The following is an 11,144-nucleotide window of genomic DNA, read 5'->3' as shown; positions in this document are numbered from 1 at the left end:
CTATTAAAGATAATATATTTAGTATTATGTTTTCCAGGTATCTTTGATATCTTTTATATCAAAAGTTAATAATATTATCAAATCAATGTCATTATGTATCATCCCCTCTCATATTTGTACTAGGAGGAAATAGTAAAGTATTAGCAAAATCAAACCTGAGACGAATTTCTTGTATTATTCTTTTTACAGATTTTACTTCATTCATTCATTTAACAAATTCCTGGGGCACAACTTTGCCGAATACCTACGCTTACCAGATATTGTCCTGGGCAACAGAAAAAAATAGTGAAAAAAATAGATTCTCCTGTCTGTATACAGCCACAGCTGATGACGTCTTCCAGGTTCAGTGTGTTTAGAGCTGGCATCTCTTTTGTCATGATGTGCATTTTTTATACATCAGCAGTAGACTCTCCAGAGCTGAGTCCTCAGACATTCTTCAGTACATTGCAACCAGGAAAAGCCACCTTAGTTTATTTTTGTCAAGCTGGTAAGTATTTTTTATATTTTAATATGATTTTTGTGATGTTTCTATTGGTGGTTAATCATTATGCTCAGAGAGAACTTATTGTCAGGATTAATAAAATGTGCTTTAAAGCTGCTAGTGTGATATGCCTACCTAGGTTTGAATCCTGACTTTGCTTCTTCACCTGTTGTGTGACCTGGGTCAAGTCACTTAATCTCTCTGTGTGTCTTTTTTGTCATCCATAATGAGGAAGTTGTGTGTGCTTTATAAATTTGTTGTGACAATTAAGTGACTTAGTTCATGTCCCTAATCCATAGCAAATACTAGGTGAGAATTAGCTATGAGTAATATCATTTCATCGTCATTTCTAAAAGTAAACATTTTGATATTTTTAGCATGTAAATATTTTTAAAGTGTTTTAAAACTTTAAATATAGTAATACTGATGCTTAAGTTTAATACTCTGCTTTAACCATACTGTTAATTATACTGAATTAATTAATACAGCTATTGAACATAACTGATCATTGTCACGGTTCTATTAAAATTACTTGTGCCTTAAAAAATACTATTCTTGGAAGTAGTAAGTGAATTCACATATTTGTTGGCTCCATTATAGGGCTTCTCTGGTGGCTTAGAAGGTAAAGAGTTTGCCTCCAATGCAGGAGACCTGGGTTCAAACCCTGGGTTGGGAAGATCTCTTGGCAACCCACGCCAGTATTCTTACCTAGAGAATTCCATGGACAGAGGAGCCTGGTGGGCTACAGTCCATAGGGTCACAAAGAGTCAGGCACGACTGAGTGACTAACACTTTATTATACTTAGGGTTTGAAAATGGTATGTTAAAATCATTTTGAAATTTTTGTACATGTGTGTTGTGTATAGTATTAAACTTGGAAAAATAATGACAACTGTTCCATTTAAATTAAACGTTTATTTGTCCAGTTTATGTTTAGAAAGCTTTTAAGGTCACAAAATGAAAATATTTCATGATAAAAATATTAGAAATAAGAATAATGAGGCAATAGGAAATAGGGTACAAAACTATGTAATTGGGTTTATTTAGTTACTTATTTGTTGTTGCATATAATTGAGCAAACTAATATATTTCTTTTGCAGTTTGCAGCTTTTGGCTTTAATTTTAAAAATTCATTTTTCCTAAGGGGCAAGTCATAAAACATTCATAAAACATTTCTTATTTTAGAGTCTCCAAGAATTTCTATGTTTCTTGAAGAACTGAATGAGGCTGCTAAACCTCTCCAGGACTATGGAATTTCAGTAGCAAAGGTAAAAACATATTTAAGTTAATAAATTATTAGTGACAAACATTTTACAGCTGTGTGACCTAAGAGTGAGTATCTAAAAATAATATGTTGTTTCACATTTTTTTCAAACTGGAAAAATATTTTTTCTATCTTTTTTTTCATAAGAATAAGCAGAAGTATAGATGGTTCCAAATTATTGTATAAATTAGTACAAATGCAGAGGGAAAAGCTATTTAAAATTCTTAGAGCTTTATTTTGTAAAGCATTCTATTGGAGCGATAGTGTCATTTTTTCAGTCTTGTATATAGGCTCTTTTTATTTTGCCTAAGAAATATACCATAATAGATATTCATAACTATTAAAACATTTGTATTAGCACAAACTGAGGTATCAAAATTGAAGTAATTGAAGTGTGTGTTTTTGTTTTTTCTTTCATATTCTATCTTTATAATTGCTTCTGTTGTGGTTGTCATATTTATTTTTAGAAAAATGTTAAGACAACCTAATTTGAAATTACATATTTAATTTCTCAAAAAGTGTTCAAACTTGCTATGGAGTATTATGGAAAATTTCCAGGTGCTTCATGGTTTAAACAGCTTCATGAGCCTTTCATTTAGTTTAAACTTAGGATTTGTACCTCAGAAAGTGGAATGATTAATTACCCAATGATTATTAAATTCCGTCAGATCAGTGTCTCCCTGACTTTCTGTGTACGTTTATTCTTTTCTAGTTCATTAACCTTCCTCCTTTGAGAGATGGCTACTGTCTCTCTTGATCCCTGCAGCTTGCGTTCCCAGGGCAGGAAACACAGAAAAGTTAACTGACTGTGACTTTTAAAGGGAAACTCTTCACTCTCACCACAGAACACTTCTGACACCAAATGTGTCTGTTTTCCACACCAAGCAGGTCTGACACCAACAACCCAGCGTTAGCACAGACCCCTCAGGGGAAGGGTACAGTCCTGTGAGATTGCTCTCACTTCAGATGCCAGTCACAGGGAGTGAAAAATCCCCAGGTTTCCTACGACTTCTGTAGAACTTGGCTACAGATGGGGGTTCTCACAACCCCATCCTCAGGGTCCATAATTGGCTACAGTGACTTACAGAACTCAGGGAAAGACTTTCCTTAACTGTTACTGGCTTCTTATAAAGGAAATCTCAGGAATGGCCAGGAAGAAATACATGGGGAAGATCTGGAAGAGTCTCAAGTGCAGGAGCTGGGAAGTGGGGCTGAAAGTTACCACTCTCTAACCTTGCCTTTTGCTGGCAACCAGCACCCTTCCTGAAGCTATCTAGGGGCCCCAACTGCCAGTCATTTCATTTGCATACAGACAGACACTCTTATCACTACCAGAGATTCCAGGGGTTTTAGAAACTCTTATATTTGGGGTTAAAGGACCAAATATTAGAACAAAAGATACTCCTACCACTCCATCATTCAGGAAATTACAGGGTTTTAGGTGCTTCCCTAGAGGCTCAGTCAGTAAAGAATATGCCTACAATGTGGGAGACCGCTGCAATGCAGGAGACCTGGGTTTGATCCCTGGGTCAAGAACATCCCCTGTAGGAGGAAACAGCAGTCCACACCAGTATTTTTGCCTGGAAATCCCATGGACAGAGGAGCCTGGTGGGATACAGTCTCTGGGGTTGCAAGCGTCAGACATGACTTAGCAACTGAACCACCATAACCACCACCAGGAGCTCTGTGTCAGGAACGAGGGGTAGAGACCAAATATATATTTCTTATTATATCAGAGTTATATTCCTTGGAGAAGGAAATGGCAACCCACTGCAGTATTCTTGCCTGAAAAATCCTGTGGACAGAGGAGCCCAATGGGCTATAGTCCAAAGATCACAAAGAATTGGACACAACTAAGCGACAAAGCATGCATGTATATACCTTAAAAAAAAAAAATCTTTTTTCCTTTTTTTTAAATGTCAGTTTTCTTTGTATAGAGGTCTCAGGGTCTCGATTAACTGTGAACCAGTTTATTCTCTAGAATGGTAATGGCACTCAAGCTTTGAACAAAAATTGAGATTTAGAAACAAAATACTGGGTATGACACTCCAAAGGGATAATCATACTGTTTATCTAGCAGTCAGTAAACTAATGACTAGTAACTCTGTCTGCTAACTGGAGTAGAATATGAAGGTTTATGCCTAAAGATCACCTTTATGAACTAACAGTTCATAAAGCTTTTATAGTTGAGGACTTTAAGTTGTGTGGAAAGGAAACTGTGGTGAAAGAGATAGACCTAGACCTCGAGTACATAGCTCAGTCCCTGGTACATAGTAGATACTCAGTATTGTTTATGAGATTGAAACGAGCTTACTATTATTTAGTCTCTTATTGGATTGTAGACTTAAAAAATATTCACAACCTAAAAGTTGAGAGTTATGTTTTCTTAGGAGGGACTTTTTAGGACTTAAAACCCAGGAGCCAGCATCTCAAGTAACCCTGAGAGAAGAGCTCTGAGGAGTTGACAGGGACAACCAGATTTTGTAGGAGTTTTGTCAAAAAGGGCAGGTAGTTTGAATGTCAAAATTGATTGCTGTTAATTAAAGGAAAGTCAGATATCTCAAGGAATTTAGCGCTTTTCTGTGTATGGGAATATGCAAGAGTCTGAGCTCACTGAAATCATTCCTTTGATATGTACCTCAGCTATCTGGTGCCAGTATCCTATATTTTCACATCCTGAGTTTTCTCAGGGCCCACCTTCGGTGGTGGCTGCTATCACTGATGACCGTGACATCCTTTGTTTACTGATACGGCAGGAAATATTCCATTTCTCAAGATAGGAAAATGACTGAGATCTTTTTCTTTGGAGAGTAGATATCTAAAACACATTCACAGACTTTTTTTTTTTTTTTTTTCTGGTTACACTGCACACCTTTGGGAATCATAGCTCCCTGACCAAGGATTGAATCTGGGCCCTTGGCAGTGAAAGCTTGGAGTCCTAACCACTGTACTGCCAGAGAATTCCTGCAGACCATTTTAATAACTGGCAGAACTTGGTCACTACAAGAGGTACAAATAAAATGCTGTAGAGGTTTAAAAGAAAGAAGTCTTACATGATTATCGAAGTGGACGTCATATTATGGTATTGGGAAAGACGTCACAAAAAGTAGCATTTTGAGATTGTCTTCAAAAGTTAAGATTTCTTTAGGCAGATGTAGATGAAGAAAACACTAAATTATAAATGGACTAAATGTTCCAGTTAAGAAAACGATTGTCAGGCTGGGAACAATAACCAAACCCAATTGTAAGATATTTAGAAATGCATCTTCAAGGCTTTAGAAACTCTCAAAGTAAATAAAGGACAAAAACTATATCATGCAAATAATAACCAAAAGAAAGCTGGTGTGACTATATTACTTTATCAATGTAGATTTAAACGCAAAAAACCTTTAGGTCATCTTTTTTCTATCATAACCAATCCATTAATAAGTTCTTCAGGTTCTACTTCCCTGGAAGCTCAACTGGTAAAGAATCCGCCTCCAATGAAGGAGACCCCGGTTCAATTCCTGGTTCAGGAAGATCCTCTGGACAAGGGATAGGATATCCACTCCCATATCCTTAGGCTTCCCCTGTGGCTCAGCTGGTAAAGAATCTGCCTGCAATACGAGAGACCTGGGTTCAATCCCTGGGTTGGGAAGATCCTCTGGAGAAGGGAAAGGCTGCCCACTCCAGTATTCTGACCGGGAGAATTCCATGGACTGTACAGTCATAGGGTTGCAAAGAGTCGGACACGACCGAGCAACCTTCATTTTCACTCAGGTTCTACTATCAAAACCATGCAAATTTGACCACTTCCGGTATCTTCATTTCCAGTATCTTGTCCAAACATCCTCACTTCTCCTCTGGGAAACCACAACAGCTGCCTATTTGGCCTTTCTCCTTTCACTTTTGTCTCACCAAACCCTTCTCCACATGTAAGCAAAAGTATCAGATCTCAGAAAGTCTTCCCATTACAGCTGTGTTAAAATCGAAACTCCTCTTTGGATACTGACTTCCTTTTATCTCACTTTCTGTTCCTCCCCCTTCCTCAGTTTATTCCTGACACTTGCTAGTTGTCTTTTTGTTACTTGAACCTGCTAGATGTGTATTTCCATAAGGCCTTTGCGGGTATTTCTCCCTCATCTCTTCCACATATTTATATATTTGCATCCATCACTCCATTACTTCACTTCTTTGTTCGCATGTTACATCCTCAGAGAATCCTTCTTTGATGAAGGTAAGCCTTCTTTAGGTCATATCCCCATAGTAAGTTTTTTTTTTCCTTCATAGTACTTAACATTACATATTATTTAGTTTTTAAATGGTCTATCTCTGCTTTTAGAATATGAGTTCTAAAGAGAAAGATTTTAATTTGGAACCTAACTGTGCTCCCAATGAAGAGAATAGTGACTAACATATGATAGGTGTTCAAATGTGTTTTGAGTGAATGAAGGCACAAGTCTGTTATCATAACATCAACCATCCCCTATGCTCTGACTTAAAAAAATTTGTTTTTAATTACAGTAAAGTTCATGGCTTTTGGATATGACTATACTCTGACTTTTAATTCTGGTTCTCTATTCCTCATATCTTTTCTGGGTATCAGTTCTCTTTTAGTAGCTGTTTGAAAAATAAAACAAATGTAGCTTTTCCACTTGTCACTGTGCTTCCTCAAACTCCATTAAAGTTAACCTGAAAACAAAATCAAAAACAACCAAAGAACCCAGTAAAAAAAAATGCAAATTTAACAGAATCCGAAACAAAATACTAACTGTTCCTCCAGCCTTAGTTTTGGTAAGTTATGTTGCAGGCAACACACTTGCCCTGTCTGACAGCCTCTTCATTCTCTCTCTTTCCTTCCCCTCTGTGTCCCATGGTGCATATTATATGCTCAGTCTTCTTAGTTTTACTTTCTGTATTTGTGAAAAGTCTCTTGAATCTCTTCTGTCCTTTTCTGCTTTACTTCAGGACCCCATCATCCTTGACCTGTGAAAGTGAAAGTGTTAGTCACTCAGTGGTGTCCCACTCCTTGCAACCCTATGGACTGTAGCCCGCCAGGCTCCTCTGTCCATGGGATTCTCCAGACATGAATACTGGAGTGGGTTGCCATGCCTCCTCTAGGGGATCTTCCTGACCCAGGGATCCAACCTAGTCTCCCAGATTGCAGGTGAATTCTTTATGCTCTGAGTCACCAGGGAAGCCCTTCTTGACCTGTGGTGGTGGTGGTTTAGTCGCTAAGTCGTATCCAACTCTTGCAACCCCATGGGCTGTAGCCTGCCAGGCTCCTCTGTGGAATTCTCCAGGCAAGAATACTGGGGTGGGTTGCCATTTCCTTCTCCAGTGCATGAAAGAGAAAAGTGAAAGTGAAGTTGCTCAGTCATGTCCAACTCTTAGCGACCCCATGGACTGCAGCCTACCAGGCTCCTCCATCCATGGATTTTCCAGGCAAGAGTACTGGAGTGGGGGTGCCATTGCCTTCTCCAAAGACACCCCTAGGAATGCCAAACCTGTGACTTCTCCTGACATTATGTAGCTATCTTTAGCTTTTGGGGGAGTCTGGAAAAGTCTTTCAATGGGGGCACTTGCTATTAGTGACATTCTGTTAGTGAAGCAAAAAGAGTGAGATGGATTTGTGGTGGGGAACCAGCAGTATCTGTCATACATGTGTTCCAGCTACTGAGATGCTTCTGTGGTTCCAACTTACCATTCACTTCTCTGTTTCCTGGCTTTTGCCCATGATTTTTTTGTCTTGCCTTTATTGTTTCCTTCCTTTTGTAAGTCATTGCCTCCCACTTCCTTCATAAGATTGAATTGAATTGTGTATGATTAAATATAACTCTTTGGTATAGAAACTTTTCTCTGGGTTTCTTTCTCTGGGTTCCCTCAAGCGGTTGAATAAATGAGCAGTTACAGCATATAAACCAGAAAAAAAGTAAAATAAGAAATGTGATCTGGAGATACACTGCGCTATTTAACCTTCCTTTCTGTTTCCCTAACCAAGAAACTGCCATTTGCTCTACACTCTTAAGCGTTAAATATAATCTTTTAAAGGTTAATTGTGTTACAGAAGAAACATCGAAATACTGTGGAAGTGAAAAGGATTTGATGAAAGCATATTTATTCAGGTAAACTAGTTTTTTTTTCCACTGGGATGGATAAATATAAAGCTATACCTCTAAAATATTCAAGTATACAAAATGTCACGAAGCCAGAAGGAAGCTCTGTGTAGTGGGGATCATATGAAGCTTAGCAAAAAAGTCTAAGTAATAAATTTGTTACCTCCACGTTGGCTTCCTAATCTATAGATTGAGGAGAATGATACTTAACTGTCAGGGGTGTTTTGGATATTATATGAGAATCTTATGTAAGCTTTGACTGCAAATGCCTGGTAAGCAAGCACTTAGGATATGTAATGTGCTATGTAGATATGTCAGGTTAGGTGTGAAATAAATGCCTTCCTACTTTATTTTTGAGGGGTCTACAGATTTCCAGGTTATAGATTTCTCCATACTGGGGTCTGCTAATCTGAGTCAGCAAACTCTTGGGATTTGGCCTAGGAAGTAGGGACAGGTCCTTTCTCCTCCAGGACCTGCTGCTAAGGACCCTTCTCTGTCTCTTCTGCTTGTCTCCTTCCCAGCCCATTTGGGGACACTGTGTATGCTGTGAGACAGGGAGGCTGGGAGGAAGCCTTGTTGGGACTCAGGTTTTTTCCCAGTCTTTTTGCCAACCACAGAGCCTAAGCTTTTCAAAGGGAGCCTGTCTATGAGGTGTGTATAGTAAGTATTTGAGTGTGTGTTATGACCAGTGCTCTGGTAGGTGCATTGGATAGTGGATAAGACACAGGTTCTAACATCAAAGAACTTCCAGTCCGTGTGTTAGAGCCACAAGTGAATTGCATGCTAAGGAAATCTTTCTGTAATGCTTTACAGGGGCAACATACCACTGAGAGAATTCCCAACGGATACCTTGTTTGACGTGGATGCTATCGTTGCTCATGTTCTCTTGTAAGTTCAGGGGGCACTTGTTCACTTACTCATTTGTTATTTATCTATTGATTTCATTTTAGACAATTGCAATCCATTGTAATACTTTAGGGCCTTAACATTATATTTGTAAGCATCAGTTTTATACATATTGCTTGTCTGTTTTCCCACGTAGTGAAGTGAAAGTTGCTCAGTCTTGTCTGACTCTTTGCGACCCCATGGACTAAATAGTCCATGGAATTCTCCAGGCAAGGATACTGGAGTCAGTAGCCTTTCCCTTCTCCAGGGGATCTTCCCAACTGGGGATCAAGCCCAGGACTCCCACATTGCAGGCAGATTCTTTACCAGCTGAGCCACAAGGGAAGCCTGTTTTCCCATGTAGGGTATTTATAATTTCTTGAATGGCAAAGCATATAGAAACATGGAAATATTCTGCATAAAAGTAGGAAATGGTATAACCTGGCCACCTGGGTCATACTATTGCTCTTGCCTTTGATTCTGTCTGTGGAGTGAGGATTTTACCAGGTCAGAAGCTCATCTTTGCTATTCCTACTAGGGTTTTTGAAGTGTCTAGTCTCCTTTTCACCCCTGCCTGATTTTTTCCTGGAGTTTGTAGCTCTGTGCCTGCTCAGCAAGTACAGAAACATTTCAGATATCCTCAGCACATATTGAATGTTTATTGAGTGAGTGAATCTAATTTAACTCTCCTAGCATGGAATCATTAGGCCTGGGATTCAGACTCACCTGGAGTCCATTCCTCCTCAAATGAAGCAGTAATATCTTTGGTGACAGATCTAACAGCTACGACTTTTCAGGTCATGACTTTGCATGGACTTTTTCAATTTGACATTTACTGTGGTTCTTTTGCTGCTGAGACCTTTTCTGACATTGAGTATCTTGTTTTCTGCGTGGCTCCCATCTTCCTTCTCTTCTACCTGATTCTCACAAAAATGAGACTTTGGGTGAAATTTCGTGTTAGTCACTCAGTCATGTCTGACTTTTTGTGACCCTATGGACTGTAGCCCACCAAACTCTGCTGTCCATGGGATTTTCCAGGCAAGAATACTGGAGTGGGTTGCCATTGCCTTCTTCAGGGGATCTTCCCAACCCAGGAATCAAATTCACATCTCCTGTGTCTCCTGCACTGCAAGCAGATTCTTTACCCGCTGACCCATGAGGGAAGCCCTGGGTGAAAGTTAAGTTACAGGACATTCTCAAATTCAAAGGTGAAAAGGTGCGGTTATCACATGTTCCAGTACTAATATTAGTGAATAGTCTTTAGAAATCTCTGCTAACTGTGAACCCTGAGGCCTGTGGCCTAAACAGCTAGTTGTAAGTGATAAGAGATGGTCTTTTGAAGAAGGAATTCCAAAGAGCTCCTGGGCTGTCCCAGGATAAAGAAGGGATGGCTATCTTGATAGTGGGGGTGATAAAAAGCTTAGCAAAAAATTCAAGTCATAGATGTATTAGTTCTCAAGAAGGTTACTCATTTATGCTCTTTTTACAGTGGACACCCAATGACTATCTTTGACCCAGAAATAAGGGTAAAGAATCAGAGAAAGGTTCTTTAAGGGATGGGGGAGGGGATACTAAGCTTGTCTTTGACAAGTTTGACAGCAAATTCTGGAGCAGCAGGTTCACGCTAGCTCCATGACAAAGGTGGTTTTGAAACTATTGGGGAGTAGAGGTGGAGAGGCTGCCCGAGCTGGAGACCCTGTTACCTGAACTGGGTAGCCTGTGGGGCTTATGTCATTCAATCTTGCTGTGGTGTCCTGTTCCTTTGCTGTACAAAAGCTGATTTATAGGACACTAATACCACAAATGGCTTCCCTGGTGGCTCAGAGGTTAAAGTGTCTGCCTCCAATGCTGGAGACCCAGGTTCGATCCCTGGGTCGGGAAGATGCCCTGGAGAAGGAAATGGTAACCCACTCCAGTACTCTTGCCTGGAGAATCCCATGGACAGAGGAGCCTGGTAGGCTACAGTCCGTGGGGTCCCAAAGAGTTGGACACGACTGAGTGACTTCACTTTCACTTTCAGTACCACGAATAGAGTATTCCCAGGGTCCTGCTATGTACCAGATACTTGTAAGGCATTGGAGATGCAAAACAGAATAAGATACAGTTCTGTCCTCTAAGAATTTAGCATTTTGTTGCAAAGACAGATATATAAAAAGAAAATACTATATAGTAAGTGAAACAGAGCTTCATAAGGGCTTAAACGTCAACAGGGTAGAGAATATTTCCTTGGGTCTAAAATGAGGGTAGATATTTGGTAAGAAGCCTTCCTGAAGGAAGCATTTGGGGTGGGTCTTAAAGGATAAACAGGGGTTTGCTCAGTGAAGAAATGAAAGGTGGAAGAAGCAGAGGGAACTATGAGCCCAGGCAGGGAGGTCAAGATAGTTTAGAGAGGGTAGTTTTACTGTGTTTCAAATGTATG

General features: G+C 39.5%; 1 protein-coding gene across 1 annotated transcript in view; it reads left to right on the top strand.

Moving 5' to 3' along the window:
• The first annotated feature begins 327 nt into the window (after positions 1 to 327).
• Positions 328 to 11,144, top strand: part of TXNDC16 (thioredoxin domain containing 16) — an 86,116-nt gene continuing 75,299 nt past the window's right edge. The window contains exons 1-4 of the mRNA XM_068966264.1: positions 328 to 487; positions 1,667 to 1,749; positions 7,776 to 7,849; positions 8,654 to 8,728. Of these exons, the coding sequence (XP_068822365.1) occupies positions 328 to 487; positions 1,667 to 1,749; positions 7,776 to 7,849; positions 8,654 to 8,728 (392 nt within the window). The remainder of the gene's footprint in view (positions 488 to 1,666; positions 1,750 to 7,775; positions 7,850 to 8,653; positions 8,729 to 11,144) is intronic.

Source organism: Capricornis sumatraensis, chromosome 2, assembly GCF_032405125.1.
Source record: "Capricornis sumatraensis isolate serow.1 chromosome 2, serow.2, whole genome shotgun sequence".
NCBI classification, from domain to species: Eukaryota; Metazoa; Chordata; class Mammalia; order Artiodactyla; family Bovidae; genus Capricornis; species Capricornis sumatraensis.
The sequence above is the reverse complement of the archived record's forward strand: the minus strand, read 5'-3'. Positions and strand labels throughout refer to the sequence as shown.